Consider the following 17,772-nt stretch of genomic DNA (forward strand, 5'->3'; position numbering starts at 1 on the left):
CGGGAGTAGCGCGGCCACCGCTCGCGGCTTCTACTTCAACACGGTGCTGTCGCTGGCGCGGTCGCTGGCGGTGCAGAATCCTGCGCCTCTGGAGAAGGTGAGGGGCGTCTGTGGGGAGCGGCCGTCACGGGTGGGGGCTGCGTGTGGGGCGCTGCGTGTGTGCGGACTGCGGGGTTGTCACGCGTGGAAGCCGCGTGTGGCGGGGGGGCTGTGCCGCGGGGGGGGGTGGCCCCTGTGTGCACAGGACACACGAGAAACCCGGTCGGCGCCGTGTGTGGCCCCTTCTGTCACTGTTTTTTGTGCTATGTGTGGGGTGTCTGGTCGCCCCCTTGGCACTGTCACGCGTAGGGACCCGTGTCGCCCGCGGGAAGCAGGTCAGGGGCAGCGGGCGTGCCCGCGGGCCGGGAGATGTCTCGAGGGACGCGGCTCTGCCCGGGTGGGGCTGTCTGTGGGCTCTGAGCGGGTTCTGCCCCCCCCCAGCTTCGTCCTTCTCTGCGTTCGGGGCAGTTAGGCCTCAGGGATGCTCGTGTGGGCCGGCTTGACCCAAAAAGTCGGGTCAGCAGCGCACTCTCGGAGCAAGGAACTGGATCTTACTGCGTGTTCCCCAAGTCTGTGGAATATGGTTTTGTGGGAGTAGTTAGTCTCAACCTGATTAGGGCTGGTTGCTTTCCTCACGTATCTGGTTAAATCTAGGCGACGTAATCAGTGACGGGTAAAATGTGGGTGAGATAAAGCTCTGCTGAAGGGAGAACTCCCGGGGATCCGTGCCTGGGCAGTGCCCCCGAGGGCTGCCCCGCTGCCCGGGGCAGGGAGGACAGCCTGGTGTGCTGGGACTGGGGACGAAGTGATAGCGTGTCCGAATTGCATCAGGCAATAATAGTGACTGAATAGCTGAAAAGCACCGCTCTGTGTTGGTGAAAGCTATAGGGCTTGTTCTGGGCCAGCTGTTGTAGTGTTCTTTCCTTACTTCTTGTTCTGAAATGTACCACTGGTGTGGCAATCAACGGTGAATAATTTTTCTAAGCCCTGCTGTTGGTTCACAAATATCCGGGATTTTTTTTTTTTTTTTTAATTTGATAGAATACAGCAGGAGTTCAATGATAGTTCATATCTAGCTAAAGTTGCTCAGTCATGTTATTGCAAATGTACCCTGATGTGGAATACAGATATCATCAGTCATTTTCCAAAGTTCATATTTCCTCTACTGTATTTTATGTGGCGCAAGAGGATTATCTGTGTTGTGTTACAGGTCTTGTAATTAGGAGGTCTGGCAGTTGAAGGACCAGAATCTTGAATTCCACTGAGCATCCAGTCAATTCTTCTAATCTTCTAGGGAAGTTGCTTCTTGCTTTAGAAATTTCAAGGTGGGGTGTTCAGAGAGTTCTCTAAATAGGAAGTGACTTGGCATTCAAACATAGGTGAGTCAAACATTTATTATGAAGGCCCTTTTTAGATAGTGTTTATTAACTTCAAGGAAATGTATAAGAAGACAACATGCTTGTTACATTTTCCATTTAGTAACAGTTTTCTAGAAGAATGAAGTATTTGGGAGGTGTGATGTATTCTTTAAACGTGTGTTTGTTAAGTATGGAGTGAAGTAATAGGTACGTAGTCAGAAAATAATAGTCCTGAAAACTTAATCTGTTATGTTGAAAGGGTTTGAGCGAAAGTCATACACAGGTTGATAGCAGATAATTGTTCAGTGCTGTATATGTAGAAGGCATTGGTGCAGCTGTAACTGAAGCTCCATCTGCCTATTTTTTGTTTACAGGAATTGAGTAAATTTAATAAAAGTGCCTGCTGCAGGTTTCCTGCACAGTGAAGTAGTGGAATGAAGGCTTTATCGTACTTCAACATTTTGATCAAGTGTTGAAGAGAACCTTTAAATCGACCCCTGTTATAGTAAAAATGTTTGACATCTACCTGAGATTTTTCTTTTTCTGGTTTCTGTGATTCTTCACTCTTTCCTTGCCCTTGGATGTTCTCAATAAGATTGAGGACTAAAGGAGGGTAATGTGGCCAAATGTCTTCCAGAAGATGGAGAGACCACTGTGCACTTCAAACAAGCTTCAATTTGGTTTTCAATCTTGTTCCACTGTTCTTTCCCTCTGCTGTTTTTCAGGTACAAAAGCTGCTCTGTATGTGTCCAGTGGATTTCCACGGGATTTTCCAGTTGGATGAGCGTCGCAGGGATGCAGTTATTGCTTTAGGAATCTTCCTAATTGAATCTGACCTTCAGGTATTTTTTGCACTTAGGCTACCTATTTGCCTTCAAAGATCTTGGATTAATTCAAGTTTAGTTGTTCAATGAATGAAAAGTTGGTATTTGCTCTTTATGAAATTAGATGAAAAGATCAGAGATAAAGGATGGATGCAGTCAGGAGAGCAAGGAAATACTGATAAGTGTGATAGGCTGTAGCCATGGCACTGCCACAGCCAAACTGCTGCTGTGTTTTCTGGTCATCATGGCTTAAGCAGAGAAAGGAAAGAATATTCAGGAGGATTTGCTTAAGCCAGATGTGTCTTTGCATGTTCTTCCCCACATGCTCCTGACTGACAGGGATGCTCCGGTGCACTCCTGAAGGCCAGGTCTGCAATAGGCCCTTTCATGCCAGGATAAACAGACAGGGCACACAGGCTGCATTGTACACAAGCATCCCTTCTGTGTCTGCCAGCAGGGCCAGGACAAGCTGGTTCTCTTCCCTTTGACTGCTGGGCCTGGTATTGTTCTGTGCAGGGGAGAGGAAGCATGGACACAGTCCCAGGTCCAATGCTATTAGACCTCACTTTAAATTCTTTCACATTGTTAAGGTTTGCATCAGGCCTGAATTGCCTCCTGTTTAGTATCCATGTGCTATGGTACAGCTTGCATGGATATTAGGTACCTTGTTCTTTTTTCTTTTTGTGTTTGAGGTTTGTTATAAGGCAGCTGTGCTGGGCTTTGATTTGCAGGTGAGGGAGCTGAAGTGTTACACGGATGTGCTAAGTGACTTGCATAAGGCTGTGGGATGCATCACATGTACTGAATTGGCACTGGCACTCTGAATTTCTAGCTGTCTTAAAATTATTTTGGGAGCTTGCTGTCAATTAATAAATTGTCTGGGGTTAGGTACTGTTCTGGAACTCTTTTCTCCAGCTTTTACAGAGAATGAACTGTTGTCTAGAATGAAGGGCTTGGATTTAAGGGACTGAATTGGGTTACTTTCATTTGCTTGTTTTGAAATCCGTTTTGCAGTAGTCAAGAAGCCTGCGGAGTAATCATTAGAAACAAGTTCTGTGTGTGCTAATGTAACTTTACCATATCTCTAAAATATCTTGAGATTATATGGTTCAGCTTTTCTTCTCCATTTTGAATAGAATCTTTTCTCCTTTAGCACAAGGATAATGTGGTTCCTTACCTTCTCCGGCTCCTGAAGGGTCTTCCCAAAGTTCAGTGGATAGAAGAAAGCAATGCACGGAAAGGCAGAGGTGATGTTTGGGTTTTTTGATCTTTCTCATGGAACGCCAGCCAGGAAATAGAAATAGCAAAGGTTGTTTGGGACATGGTTCAAGGGGAGCGGAGAGGTCCTGTTAGGTTCTTACTTAGCTCCTGGCTTGACAGCCTTTAGTATTGATTTTCTTTAGAAGCCAAAGGTAGTTGAATAGATCCCTGTTTTCCTGCTTGGCTGCTTTTTGATGAATTGCACTTTACAAATAGTTCCGTGTTCAATATATTTTGTTACTAAACTGGAGAAGATTGTGTAGTAGTTAGAGAAGTGGAACATGAGATTTATATGCTCTACTTTTAGCTCTGATGCTTAGTTGCTGTTTAAACCACTTCATTTTTTGCTCCCTTAATGCCTCTTAAAATTAATATAAGAATACTTTTATATAGTATTATATAATTAAAGTTTATTTGCAATTAGTTGAAAGCCTGGGAAAGTTTTTAATTATTCTTATTTTTCTTTAAACATTTATGCTGAAATGATGATGTTTAGAGTGCTTCTAAATTTTTTATGTAATACTATTTTTGTTTACAGTCAGTCTCAGAACTTTAAGACATGGGAGTCACTTATGTCTTCTTGCTTTATTATAATTTGCTCTTTCTATGTTGGTTCTCTCTAACAAGGCTTAAGTGGCTGATTTTCTCTCCATTACTTTGCAGGTTTGCTTCCAGTGGCAGAAAACTTCAGCTTCTGCTTGGTGACGTTGTTGTCTGACGTGGCTTACAGGGATGCATCTCTCAGAGAGCAGGTGGAGTTTGAGTTTGTGCTGTTGTATTACCCAGTCCTCCAATGCTGCAATCCTGACTAATATCTGGAGAGGAGCTTAGCTGCTCCCTGTCAGCAAGGGGCTGATTGCTTTAGCATGTGCACTGATGCATTAATTTGCTTGTGTTAATAGTCAAGTATCTAGAGGAAATTCATAGGTCTGCAGTTACTTTTGGGTGTCATTTGCTGAGCCCAGAGTTTTAGAATTCCAGTTTTGATACTGAGGTTGGGAGTGCTGCAGTTTCACTGTATAGTACTTGCAGCTCATTGCAGACTTTACAAGAGAAGCTCTGTAACCTGAGTGAGGGCAATGTAATTTAGTCACACAGCATCAAGAAACCTTCACAGAGGTGCTTACATTAATGTTTACAAGTTTCATTTGTTCTAATGATCTGGTGTAAGATAATGATATCCCTTTACCAAAAGATATTTTTGTATGTCTGTCTTGATGACTTTAGATTTTGGATGCTGTTCTACAAGTAATGCAGTTCCTGTTGGGAATGTGCCAGACGCCGCAAATGCACGATAAAGGTAGTGATAAAATAGTTACTGTATTTGTATCTCCTGTCCTCTGAACTTCTCTTGTGTTTGTTTGCTGGTTACCAGGATCAGTCCTGAAAAATGAGTTTTGTCTTTCAGCTCCCCTTAGCACTTCTCTATTCTATTTGTTGCTGACTGGTAAATAGAGAAGCAGAAGTATAGTAATTTGTGATACTTTCATGGTTTTTCCTCTGCTTGTACAAATCAGTTGTTGTAAAGCAGTTTAGGCCGAAACAGTTCAGTGAAGTGGTAGCAAAACCATGAAGAGGAAGTTCTAAGTTACTGTTAATGTGCTGTTACATGTGGTTTTCTTTTCCAGAATATTTATGCAAGTATGCTGTGCCCTGCCTGCTAGGAATTTCTCGAGCTTTTGGTCGCTATAGCAATTCAGAGGAGGCTCTCCTTTCAAAGCTTTTTCCTAAAATTCCCCCACATTCCCTGAGAGTTCCAGAAGAGCTTGAAGGAATTCGCCGGCGATCCTTTAATGATTTCAGATCAATTCTTCCCAGTTCTCTGCTCACTGTTTGCCAGGAAGGAACACTAAAGAGAAAGGCTAGCAGTGTGTCCAGCATCACACAGGTTTGTATGACTTGCTCTGTGTTGGAGTCAGTGCTGAGATGATTTGTTGGTCTCAGTGGAGTTAACACTTAAGCCTGGATATGCAGAGAGTTTCTTAATACATTGTTTGACCAAATACAAATATCTTTATTTTGGTTCCACAGCTGAGCTTCAAAATAGTTTTGTGTTTTCTGAATTACAGAACAATCAGTGACAGTTAAAGTAGCAACTGTACTAGAAGTCTTCACATGGAACATTTGGCAAATCCCATTCCGTGTGTTATTAAAAACCATTGTAATGTGTATCTGTAAAATTGGGAAGCTGGCACCTAGTGGCTGAAGTTTTCATAAGAGGATACAGGAGCTCTTCCTGGTTTCACCAGGAGCTGTGGATGTTCATTGTCTTGGGGGAAGACTGGATTCAGATGCTGGGTTTGAAGCTACAGATTGTTATTGGCATAGTTTCATACAGCAGAGGAGTCATCATTCTGATCTCTTCCCTTTAGTCAAAAGCACTGAACTGGCATTTTTTAACTTCCCATTTTTGGCTGGAATTGAGCTGTTAGACCCAGCAATATGTAGTTCCTGTTAGTTTTGCTTGAAGCTGTGTTTCATTTTAAAGTGTACAAACTATTCCCTGACAGGTTTTAAAATGTTTTATAAATATTTTCTAAAATACGGCTTTTGTGCAATGTTTCAGGTTAGTCCTGAACGTGGGATTCCCCCTCCCAGCTCTCCTGGAGGATCTGCAATTCATTACTTTGAAGGTAGATTACCTTGCAAGGAACAGTCTGTGATTTAGGGGTTTTGTTGCTATTTATAGAAAATTGAAAACAAAAAACCTTTTGACCCCTTTCTCTGCCCTTTAGAATTCTTATAGGAATTCAGTGGCACATGCCAGGTAGGGTTTTTTAAAAAATTGTGGTTTAAAGACAGTAGGAAGTAATTATTAACACCACTAATTTTTCACTTGTTTCTTGATTCCCTTCCTGCTAGGCAGTGCCTGGTACTGGAGAGCTTAATTCAGCTAGGCCAAAAATATTTCAGGAGATTAGGCTGAGTAACTTTGAGGAACAAGTGTTAATATTGTGCTTCAGTGGACAGCTACATTGTAGGTCTAGGGTCTGGAATTTTGAGGCTTGTGGCACATTGTATAAGTCCAAAACAACTGCTCCATTTGGAGTAAGTGTGATGTGGGTCATTGTGTAAGACCCAGTAATTTGCTGACACAAGAAATACTAAAGGAGACACTGGGGTTTTTCACTAATTAATTACTGTATCATAAAAGGCCAAAACGTGAGAAAGTTTCATGAATTAACATACAAACTCTTAACCACTGAGTTGTGGTAGAGCTCCAGCTGTGAGTTCTAAGTCAAAGCAGGGCTTAGAAATAAGCTCTCCTTCATGAATCATGTGGAGGACTAGCTCTGCATCTGAGCTGTTTTGGTGTCTCTGGTTTTGTTTGGCCCTTTGAGGTTTTTAACAGTTTGAACCTGCTCTGTTCCTGGGCCATTCTCCTCTTTCAAACCCTGGCTTAAATTAATTTCTTCCACATTGCTTTTCTTTTTCCTTCACATTGTTATTTCTGGAGGCATCTCTTTCTCAGTCATATAATAGGATTGCAGGGTAATTCTTAAATTGCCAAGTAGGAACACACCTGTTTATCTTCTGTTTACCGTGTGGAACCAATGTTGTGGTTCTTCAGTGGTTTGAATTAAAAAAATAAACAAAAGCCAAGGCTGCAGGTTAGAGAGATGCTGTAGTAGAACAGAAATAATCTTAAATCTGTAGGTGAATAGTGGAGAACTTTGTAAAATTTTTGAAATTATATTTTGGAATTATTTTAGTTGTCTTTCTGTTGGTAGAGTTATGATTATTCCAGTCAGGATTTTATTTTCAGTACTAACTTCTACCAAATATTTTGGATACAGTCAGTCCTTGTATTACTTCTGTTGATATAGGTTGTGATAGTCTTGCCTTCTGAAGATGAGTAGTGACCTTGGTTTTATTCTGGCCAAGGCTAACAGCTTAAAAAAAAGAACCAAGGACTTTCTTTTTTGTTGTCAATAAATAGTCTTGCTTGAAAGCCTGTTAATCACAAGAACATTACTCTAGCACAGCCAGCTGAGCACTTCAGAAAGGCATGAGATGTAATTTCTCAAGAGGAAACAGAGCCAAGAGCAGTTTGCTGAGCAAGTTGTTTGCTTAATAGAGTATTTCAATCTGAAAAATAATTTGATTCTCTTTGCTTTCAAATTGCAGTGGTGAATTGGTGCCTATTCTAAGATGAACACTGTGCCATGTGTTCATTTCATCTAATAGAGGGGAAAACCTTGCAAGATAGTTTTGACTTAACCTTAACCTCTTTGCATTTCTGTGCTTCTGATCTAAAGGGCATTTGCAAATGTTTTCAGGTAGATGCACATCAGTAGTGTGGAAAGATTTGTCAGAAGTATCTCTGACCTGCACACGCGTTATTGTAATGAATTCTCTGTTGTGATAGTAAACTTCTAATGACAATTGTATCATAGTTTTCTCTCTTGATTTACCAGCAGCTGAGCTCAAATGCACCTCTGTCAAGTTAGACTGTGTTGGAAAGAACTCTTTTGTAGTGGCTAAATGTTTCCATTAAAGAAAATTAATATCCTTTGTCTCCTCAAACTTTTATTTCCATTATTTTTTTCTGATCAGGTTCATATCTTCCTGATGGGAGTGCACTGGATCCTGATTATTACTTCTCCACAATCAGCTCCAGCTTTTCAGTTTCTCCTCTCTTCAATGGTATTAACAATAAAGAGTTTAACATCCCACTGGAGATGCTCCGACAGCTGTTGAACATGGTACGTGATGGCTCCTTATGTAGACTGCAGTGACACTGTGTTCTAGAAATAGATGCAGTTTAAATTTAAGCTTTTAGAATTGCAAGTAAAACGACAGCCTTTGTCTCTCAAGCTTTGTGTAATGTTATTTTTATGGCATTTAATGTCACGCTTCAATAGCATTCCTGAAAAGCTCTCATATAAACCGGGCAGAATTTGGAAAATTAAGTAAGCTTATGTCAACTGCTTCCTGCTTGAGTCTTGCAGACCACTTGTTCTGGTGTAACCTGCATAATGCTAGTTGCTGAAATAGAAGATTGGGTTTTGCTGTTAGAGTGAGACTCGTCCTGAAGGGTTTGTTTGCTGGGAATTCACACAAGTGACAGAAGCTGCAGGCTCTGTCCGCTTCTGGCATCAGCTATTCTGGAACAGCAGAGAGGCTCAAATGTTCCTATTGCAGCCTTAATTTCATCTGATGCATTGTAGTGAAGTGACTTGTGTTTTCTGTGCATATGCAAAATTGTATTAAATGATACTCTCCTCCTATCTAGAGTCACTAACTCTAGGAAGCACTACAGGAAACTAACAGGAAACATGCTGTTTTAGTTTGATTTTTTTTCCTCCATAGGTAAAGCAGATCGTTGAGGATTCTCTTCTGAAGACCTTAGATGCAGTTATAGCTGAAGTTACAGAGGTATGTTTTTACCTTCCTCCGTTAATTACTTTAATGCTTCATTTTTTGCTTTATTACTTGCAAAATTAGTATTTTACCTATGTAAGGTATGCCTTTGCTTTGCAAAATGATACTAATTTCCTTTTTTGACCAGTTCTTTCAGTGGTTTAAATCTAGCCTTGGACTGTGTAAAAATGGTGAAGGGAGGTGACACTTTTCACTAACGTTGGAGGAAATAGTTCTTTTCCTGCATTAGCTCTGTTGTCCTAATAAATTACAGCATTGGTTGCCCCAAACTGGTTTACTGTAGACTAAGGTTGTTCTTGCATATTGCAGTAACTTTTTTTCACATATATGAAATGCATTGGTTGTTTTCACTTTGTGGCTTGGAAATCAGTGCTGCTCTTCAAGGTGCCATTACTGAGTTTGTCAGTGTTGCAGTTCATGAACTTTTACTTGCAGAGGTGGCAGACTTGGTTCTTTAGGTCTGTGAGTCTTCGTTTCAGAACAAGGACTTGTTTCTTGTTCTCCCCTCCCCTGGGTGCAGTTCTGTCACAGCCTCCACCACATTTTATGGAGTTTGCCTCATTTCCTCAGGGCATAAAGCTCTGGTGAAAGGGGCATGTGCTGAAATGTGTGCAGAAATGACTCTGCTCTGCTCTCAGCCTCCCATAGAGCACTGCCGCATTCGAAATGTAGGTCTGAGTGGAGACAGCTTCAGCCTCTCTTTCTGCTATCTCAGTAAAATGAGAGCTTGGAATCCCCCCCTTTTTTCCCCTTTTTTGTTTTTAGCCCCATTGTTAGAGAAACAGACGTGCTCTTCAAATCAAACGGACTGAATCTTGTTTAATGCACTGAATAGCTATACTTTTTCTTTTGTTAAAAGTAAAGGGGGAAAAGCTGAGGTTTCTTCTTGTACCTGTTTTAAAGGCTTGTTTACATTGTAGAGGTGGAGTGAGATTTATTTATTGATATAATGGAGAATACTTTGTTTTGAATCTAGCAGATTGCTTCTTTTCTCTTTCAGACTGGTACTAGTACAGATCTCTATTACAAGGCTTTCAGTGACCCTCTTTACCTTGCTCAGTTTAAAATGCTGAGAGACACACTATACTATATGAAAGGTATAGTACTTGTCATTTTTTAAAATTTATCCTTCATTATGTTTAGGATTACAAACCATCATCTGCTTTGTATTGAGTGCTTGAACACTGGGTTTGCACTTCTTGGGAACTCTACTTACGGTATTAAATTTGTATTCTGAAATGTTTCCATATTAAAAGGTGCTATGAAAGTAAGAAAAAAATATTATGAGCGCCATTAAAAGGATTAATAGATGGCATTTGAATTGTCTGTTTGCTGGTGGACTTTGTTATGAAGTTTATCTTTTAGACAGGACATAAACTTGATTAAATAATATCATCTATAATGTAGCAATGAATTTTATATATGCTGTTATTCTGATACACTGACTTCCATCTTTCCAGAATAATGTTGCTTCCTTTTCTTTCTTTAGACCTTCCCAACTCATTTGTGAAGGAAGTCCATGATTTTGTGCTGGAGCAATTCAACAGCAGCCAGTCAGAACTTCAGAAAATCCTCCACGATGTGGATCGACTGCACAATGAACTGAGCCCTTTAAAACTGCGCTGTCAGGCCAATGCTGCCTGCGTGGATCTCATGGTGTGGGCTGTGAAAGATGAGCAAAGTAAAAATGCTCTTTGGTCTCTGCAGTGTCTGTCTGTTGTGTTCTAAGTTGTAGAAATACTTACAGAGTAGATGGTGCTCAGAGAAATATTAAATTTCAGCAGAATACTTTCTGCTTTTAGAATACTAGAGTAAAATTTCCATCAAAAGGTTGTCAGATTAGTTGGCTGGGTAGTTAGACATTTCTTTATAGAAATGGAGACAGAAACTTCCTATTACTTCTCTCAAGGGGATGCTATAAATGCTGAATTGCATACAGCTATTTATTTTCTAGTTTCTGTTTTATATATTGCTCTTAATGTCTTAAATATTTCTCAGTGGTTCTTCTAAAGAAAACACTTTTTCTCCATTGCTAGCAAGATTGGGAAGCTCTTTCTCACTTTTCCTCTATTTTCTTTCTGTTATAAATCTTACATCCAGTGAATATGTGAAGGATTTTTTTCCTTTGGACATTGCAATATTTGATTTCTGTTCAGTATGAAGTATGCTCAAAATCAGCTTTAAGTACTGTCATTCTTTCAGTCAGTGTTTGACTGAGCTGTTTGGTGCAGCTACTAAGTTTCTAAAACTGTTTTTGCAGAAACAGCACTAAGTCTTATACTACAAGATTGATGCTTATAAATTCTCTCCGTTTTTTTAGAAATTCCAGTAAGCACTGAGTTGTGTGTGGCCTAATAACAAATCTAAGATAAATTTTTCTGTTGGATTTTTTAATTTAAGGTGCAGAAAACCTGTGCATCAAGTTATCAGAGAAGCTGCAGTCAAAAACCTCAAGCAAAGTCATAATTGCTCACTTGCCACTGCTAATTTGCTGCTTGCAGGTCTGTCTTCACAGTATTTGTCATTAATTACTGTAATTACTCACCGTATCAGTGAGTGAGAGTTTGGGGAGTTCTACGGGCTGCTAGAACACTTTACCTGCTATTTTTATTACTTTCATCACTGTCTTCTACATTTGCATTTCAGAGATGTGGTGTGAAAACAACTGCTTTTAGAATTTTCTTAACTCAACTACTTCTTGAAGAATAATATCTATGAGGGCTTTTTAACCAGTATTTAATTTCTGAACTATTTAGCTCCTTAGTCCATTACACAAATAGTTAAAATATTGGGACTGGCAGGTCACTGAGGTTTTAGACTAAGAAAGCCTTGGTTATTCTAATTTTTATGTCTTCTTATTGGGCACTTACCCATAGTTGTACAAATTTGTTTTTTTACACCACATAAGTAGTAAGTTGTCAGGTTCCTTCAAATGTTGGAACTTGTACAGTAATTTTGTTTTTGGAGAGTACAGTTCCTTTCATGTAACTCCTGTGAAAACACCGAGGAAGAGAGCAGCCAGGCTTGACTGGTATATGACACACTCTAGAATAACCTAGAACAGTTAGAGGCTTAAAATGTCTAAATCTTCTGCTAAAAATTGAATCTCTCAAAACTATGTAGGATTTGGGTTTTTTTCTGTTTTTTTGTATTGAGCTCAAGTTGCAAGCTTGCAGCTGAAATAAAAATAGTGCTGTTTTATTCTAAAGCTATGTTTTGTTGGGTTTGTCTTGTTTTGGTTTTTTTTTCCTTTTTAGGGTCTAGGTCGTTTGTGTGAGAGGTTCCCTGTTGTGGTTCACTCTGTCAATCCATCATTGAGAGACTTTCTTGTGATACCTTCCCCAGTGCTTGTGAAACTTTACAAATACCACAGCCAGTATCACACAGGTAAAGGAAAAAAGCCTCTGCTCCAGAGTGATTGTTTTTCAACTTGTGTGGCTTTTTCATACTTTTTGGTATTTTGTGGTGATACAGCTGCAGGTGGAAATGGAGATGAAATTGAGTAATTCTTTTTTTGGAGGTGGAGAGGAGGAAAGCAAATGAAATTCTGGTAGAGGTGTATCTAAGGGTAAGCAGTAGAACTGCTGGGTCTCTTGTGCTTGCACTGAGTGCTTCTGTCTTGAATGAGGCTCTGCAGCCAGAACCAGCACATAATTATCCTCACAGGGAGGGAAAAGAAATCACATACCCAGTTGGAACTGCCCTTGTTTCAAGCTGAGGCTGTTGTGTCTAATTCTCCTACAAAGGCTGCTTCTGTCTGCCCTGTAGCCTGCTTTGCACTTTGGGAGGCAGCCACTGGGTCTGTCCAAAGCTGCCTCTTCTCCACAGTGAACTAGATCACGTACCTCCAACTCCCCATACACATCTTGTGCTCCAGCCAGTGGCTGTCTTGACATTTGGCAGATTTTTGTTGTTGTTTTTAAACCTTAATATCAAGTTATGATTTCCAGAAGAAAAATGTTTAATTCTAATCACTTGCTGATGCAAAAGCAGTATTGTAATGCTAAAGCAGTACAGTAAAGTAGTAACTGACTAAATTTAGGAATAATTTAGGAATAGTCAAAGGCAGTAATGGCTTGTATAGCTCATCACATGGTGTTGATTTCTGTTCTCCCATGTTCTTAGTAGGTGGGAATGACATCAAGATTAGTGTCACCAATGAGCATTCGGAGTCCACTCTAAATGTAATGCCTGGCAAGAAAGGTCAGCCATCCATGTATGAGCAACTGCGTGACATTGCCATAGACAACATCTGCAGGTAAGAGGAGGACTGGCACCATGCTGAACATGTGCTGTTTCCCTGGCAGAAAGGTGCTGTGCCCATTTAGAAGGTGCTGCTCTGTGCTGCCATGAAGTCTTTGTGCCTTGTTTGGTCATGACTTCATTTTCCTTCAGGCATCTCTTGGTTCTGTTTATGTCCTAATTGTAAAATAGTAATTCAGTCTTATTGTTTTGCTTCCCACATCTGCTAGTCACCATTTTCAGTAGGTAAATGTTTTTGTAGATACTCAGTAGGTTTTTTTTTTTTTGTTTTGAGCTTGGATTATCACCTTGAGTGAGCCTCCTGTAACAGAAGGATTGTCACACACTTGTGTGCACAGTGGTTATTCTTCCCTTTTAGACAGCTACAGAGAGCTAGAGGGAAGACAAATAGTTGGTGACTAGAGACAAGGAATTAAAGTTTCAAAGTAGTGGATTCCGAATTTACCTTATTGCATATTCCCATCTTTATTGTTTCTGGAGAAAGCAGAAGTAGAAACTCGGCTCAGTTTTTAAAATGTATCTGCAGTGTTCCTTGACAATTAGTTCTTACTCTTCAGTATAAACCTGCTTCCCTTATATATAGATGCATTTACAGTAATTAAAAGTGGTATGTTTTATTGATGCATTGTGTTTTTTCTGTCCATTGTTACTCCAGGTGCTTGAAAGCTGGCTTGACTATAGATTCAGTGATTGTTGAGGCCTTTCTTGCCAGTTTATCCAACCGTCTGTACATCTCTCAGGAGAGTGATAAGTAAGTTGTCAGTCATCAAACCAATTTTTCTTTCACTCAGTGAATCTGAGACTTATTCTAAGATATAAGTACTGGCATTATTTTAGAATTGAATGTCTCTGAGATTAATGAGCTTGTGTGTTGGGTCAAGATCTTCCCATGCCAAGTCTTTGCAGAGCTGAGCCCCTGTTTTCATACTGAGAGGTATGGATTCAGTTTTAGCTGATTGAGTCAACAGATCTTTGGTGAATATTAGCCAATTTTGAGTCCTCAACTGAGTGATGGTTTCTCTTTCGGCTTCAGCTGTCTTTTTTTTGTCTAGACATACCATGTCACTTGTGGCATTTGACTTGCTCTGCTCTTAAGAGACTCACCAACCAAGAAGTCTCATGGAGGGGCTTCTGTAGTAGCTGGTCTGACTGTCTTAGTATTTTGCCCATCATTTTTGCCTCTTTTTGTTGTTATTTTTAGAACAGTTTGTTCATGGATTAGTGTGGATTTCTTCAATAATGAGTTTGGGAGAGGTAATTTTTTATTTTGAAAATCAACTTGTGCAAATATATCATCTAATGTGGCAGTATTAAAGCTGTTAGTGATGTATAGGAGCTGTTACTTCCTTATATGAAATGTGACCGAGGTCTTGACAACTGTTGAACAGTTACATTTGTCACATTGGGGTTCTTTGTTTTCTTAACAGGGAAGCTCATTTGATTCCTGACCACACAATTCGTGCTCTAGGGCACATTGCAGTGGCACTGAGGGACACCCCAAAAATGATGGAACCCATCCTGCAGATCTTACAGCAGAAGTTTTGCCAGCCACCTTCTCATCTTGACGTACTCATCATTGATCAGCTCGGCTGCTTGGTCATCACTGGAAATGTAAGGAAAGAATTGGCCAAGAGAATGTCAGTTCATGATCCCTTTCCTTTAGTTAAATGGAGTTGTATTTTAGGAACTGCATTTGCAGAAGGCTTTTAAAGCTTTCCTTTTCTTCACCACAGGTAGACACTTGTACAGTCTTTGTGATATCAGAAAACAAAAGCTGTGATAACATGTAAAGTGCTGTCCCTGTAAAGAAGATGACTCCCCATAGAAAATAAAAGTCTTTTTAAAAAGAAGACTATAAAGCCCACCAAACTCAATGTCTTCAAAAGTTATTAGGTTTTTAAACTTGCTCTATCCCAAATAAGTGGGGAGTATTTTCTTTTTGTATCAGTAATTAACTTTCAAAGTCTTGTAGGTTCATACATTTGAAAGTGTGGAAGATTGTCGTCTTCAGTTATACGAAGATTAACTGACCTTTTCCAAATGTCATTTGTGCCTCTGAACAAGTAATTAATTGCCAGAACTCAGAAGTCTGAAAAAATGGTTTCCATCAGGAAGGCAGAGTTAAAGAGCATAATAAATTTTGTAACATTTGTTCAATTAAAAACATTCACAAAAGCACTTTTACTGTTTGTTTCTTGGAAGCTGAAACCATTACTCAGGCTGTGGCTGCACACCTATTGGAAGAACGTGGTAAAACTTAGAATTTACAGGGCTGTTCTTTAGAGAGATTGTATTGAATTTACTTAGGGATTTGGTTTTGGTTTTTTGCAGCAATACATTTACGGTGAGGTGTGGAATCTATTTCAGCAAATCAGTGTTAAAGCAAGCTCAGTTGTTTACTCTGCCACAAAAGACTGTAAGGACCATGGATACAGGTAACACTTAGCTGTGTCCCTTAAATGTATGAAAACTATATCAAATACCCTTTGTGATGCTTTGGGGTTTTTCCCACTATGAAATTTGCATTTTTTACAACTTTGAAGGTTGTAAATTGTACTGTTCTTTGTTCTTTCATGTTAAAAAGAAATAGATTAATTAAAAAATAATAGCACTTCAATATGCAGAGGTTCCTGAAAATGCTCCTCACTACAGGTAGCATTGATAACTTTTACTTCTGTAAGGAGTCAGTGTTTGTAAAAGATAATTGACATTGATAACTTATGTTATCTGTAATTGCAGTAATTAATCTCTTAGCCCAGAAAATCTGAGAGTGTGGTTTGTTTCGTTTTTTGTGGTCCTGGTACTTGTTAGGGATTAAATGCAAACCATTAAGAATATAATTCTTTGTACGTAAGTTATGCATTGTTGTCCCCGCTAGATGATTATTACTGACTCTGTTGGTAGTTGGGGTAGGCTGGATACCTTTCAGTGCAGTGTGGGAGTAGCTGAGAGGACTGTTCCTGTCAGTATCTTTTAACAATGCAATCTCAGCTTCAACAACTGATATGAGTTCTGATTCTTCTGCTCAAGAGCTTTCCCAAAACAGAAACACTGCCCTTGGCTGCTTTTTGTCTGCCACAGGAAAGTACTTTCCTTGTGGCTATGACAGCATCATAAATGGAACATCCTCAAAGGCACAACTTAAAAATAGTTTTTCACTTAAATACCAATTGCATTTCAATTGTCAGTAAAGTGATGTGCTGCTCATAAAAACAGCAAGAAGAAAACCTGGGTGAAAATATGTCAGCAGCTTTATTATAAGAGTTACTATCAATATTATGAAGAAAGCACTGAAAATATAAAACCTGAGGAATTGCTTGTTCATAAGTGTTTTTTCTCCTCAGGCACTGTTCCTTAGCAGTCATTAACGCCCTGGCCAACATTGCTGCCAACATCCAGGAAGAGCACCTTGTGGATGAACTGCTGATGAACTTGCTGGAGCTGTTTGTTCAGCTTGGGCTGGAAGGAAAGAGAGCTAGTGAGAGAGCAAGTGAGAAAGGACCAGCGCTGAAGGTCAGATATGTGCTGGTTTTTAATTGTGTGCAGCTGTGCTTTACGTGGGTTGCACTGCTAAACACACCCTTAGACACGTAGGGAAAACCCACGCCATGCTAAGCCTGAGAGTGAGTTCTGCTCCTGGAGTGTGAATGCAGGTCTAGAATGCCTTCAGACACCTGACTGATCCGTGTGGAGTGTCCCAGATAAAGCAGGGGCTAGCTGCAGTTCAGCTGAGACTGCCTGAACTGGAGTGTCAGAGGCAGAGCTGCAAAGGGAAACACGGGATGCTTTGGAATCAGTATGGGAGACAAACTGCTGCACTGACTTAAAGCTGTGCAATTCTGCAAGTGGAGAAATGACAGATTTCAGATGGATTGAGCTAGGAGGCAGTGTTTCTTTAGTGTGAAGATACTGAGAGCAGTTCTCACTAGAGCATCTACTCAGTGCAGAGTAAAAGTTATGAAAGGTGTTCTGAAGATGGGATTACTTCATTTTCAAGAGATAGAGGGTAGAACACTGCATGTGCTGCACTCCTCAAACAAAAGCAGTTTTTTCTTTCCTAGTTTGCCTGTGTCTCTTCTTCTCAGCACACTAAAATTTGCTTGATAACCTTTAAAATGTTCAGTGAGATAACCATTGAAATGTTCAGTGATTTATTTGTTCTATTTTCAGCCATTCAGAAGTGATTTCTGTGAGGAGAAATAAAAGCATGGTGGTTTTTTTTTTTCTTTTGCTATTCCTAGTAGTTGACATGAATATCTCCTGAGTGTGCCCAGGAATGGAAGTCATTCCATATTCTTCACTCTCAGTGCCATGTATTATTATGAAGAGGCTGATATTTAATTTTTTGTAACAAAGCAGAACAGAAAAGTTTTCTGTAGTTCTGTTGGTGCCTAGTTCTGGCTATTGCAGTTAGTTTGCATCTCTGCTCTGACTCTGAAGCAGTGAGTCACATGCGGTGGATTGTCCTGAATTTAACAAAAATACCATGGTGACTTTCTCCAGTTGTCCCTACCCCTTAGAGTGTCTTGTGTGCTGTTGTTTTATTCCCTTCAAAAATATTTTAAGACCCATCTTTTGTTTTGTTTTATCTTGACTCTCCAGGAAAGATAACTGGAGTTTGTTTGAGTTGGGTTGTGCCATTA

The 17,772-nt window shown here is 40.0% G+C and overlaps 1 protein-coding gene across 4 annotated transcripts in view; it reads left to right on the forward strand.

The window, feature by feature from the left end:
• Positions 1-6: 6 nt before the first annotated feature.
• PI4KA (phosphatidylinositol 4-kinase alpha) overlaps positions 7-17,772 on the forward strand; it is a 54,614-nt gene continuing 36,848 nt past the window's right edge. Inside the window, exons 1-19 of one of the 4 annotated variants that reach the window (XM_042034674.1) lie at positions 10-97; positions 1,250-1,418; positions 2,123-2,239; positions 3,375-3,468; positions 4,145-4,233; positions 4,709-4,781; positions 5,110-5,369; positions 6,048-6,114; positions 8,039-8,187; positions 8,795-8,860; positions 9,867-9,963; positions 10,356-10,547; positions 11,267-11,367; positions 12,124-12,253; positions 12,992-13,124; positions 13,785-13,880; positions 14,557-14,740; positions 15,461-15,564; positions 16,474-16,642. In XM_042034674.1, coding sequence (XP_041890608.1) covers positions 2,141-2,239; positions 3,375-3,468; positions 4,145-4,233; positions 4,709-4,781; positions 5,110-5,369; positions 6,048-6,114; positions 8,039-8,187; positions 8,795-8,860; positions 9,867-9,963; positions 10,356-10,547; positions 11,267-11,367; positions 12,124-12,253; positions 12,992-13,124; positions 13,785-13,880; positions 14,557-14,740; positions 15,461-15,564; positions 16,474-16,642 — 2,103 coding nt within the window. In that variant the 5' untranslated portion in view covers positions 10-97; positions 1,250-1,418; positions 2,123-2,140. Of the gene's footprint in view, positions 98-1,249; positions 1,419-2,122; positions 2,240-3,374; positions 3,469-4,144; positions 4,234-4,708; positions 4,782-5,109; positions 5,370-6,047; positions 6,115-8,038; positions 8,188-8,794; positions 8,861-9,866; positions 9,964-10,355; positions 10,548-11,266; positions 11,368-12,123; positions 12,254-12,991; positions 13,125-13,784; positions 13,881-14,556; positions 14,741-15,460; positions 15,565-16,473; positions 16,643-17,772 lie in introns of all 4 variants that reach the window. The other 3 variants (XM_042034675.1, XM_042034676.1, XM_042034677.1) reach the window with 3 other exon arrangements.

Source organism: Corvus kubaryi, unplaced genomic scaffold (genome assembly GCF_017639235.1).
Source record: "Corvus kubaryi isolate FWS band 111438036 unplaced genomic scaffold, C.kubaryi_AGA036_p1.0 37382, whole genome shotgun sequence".
Taxonomy (NCBI): domain Eukaryota; kingdom Metazoa; phylum Chordata; class Aves; order Passeriformes; family Corvidae; genus Corvus; species Corvus kubaryi.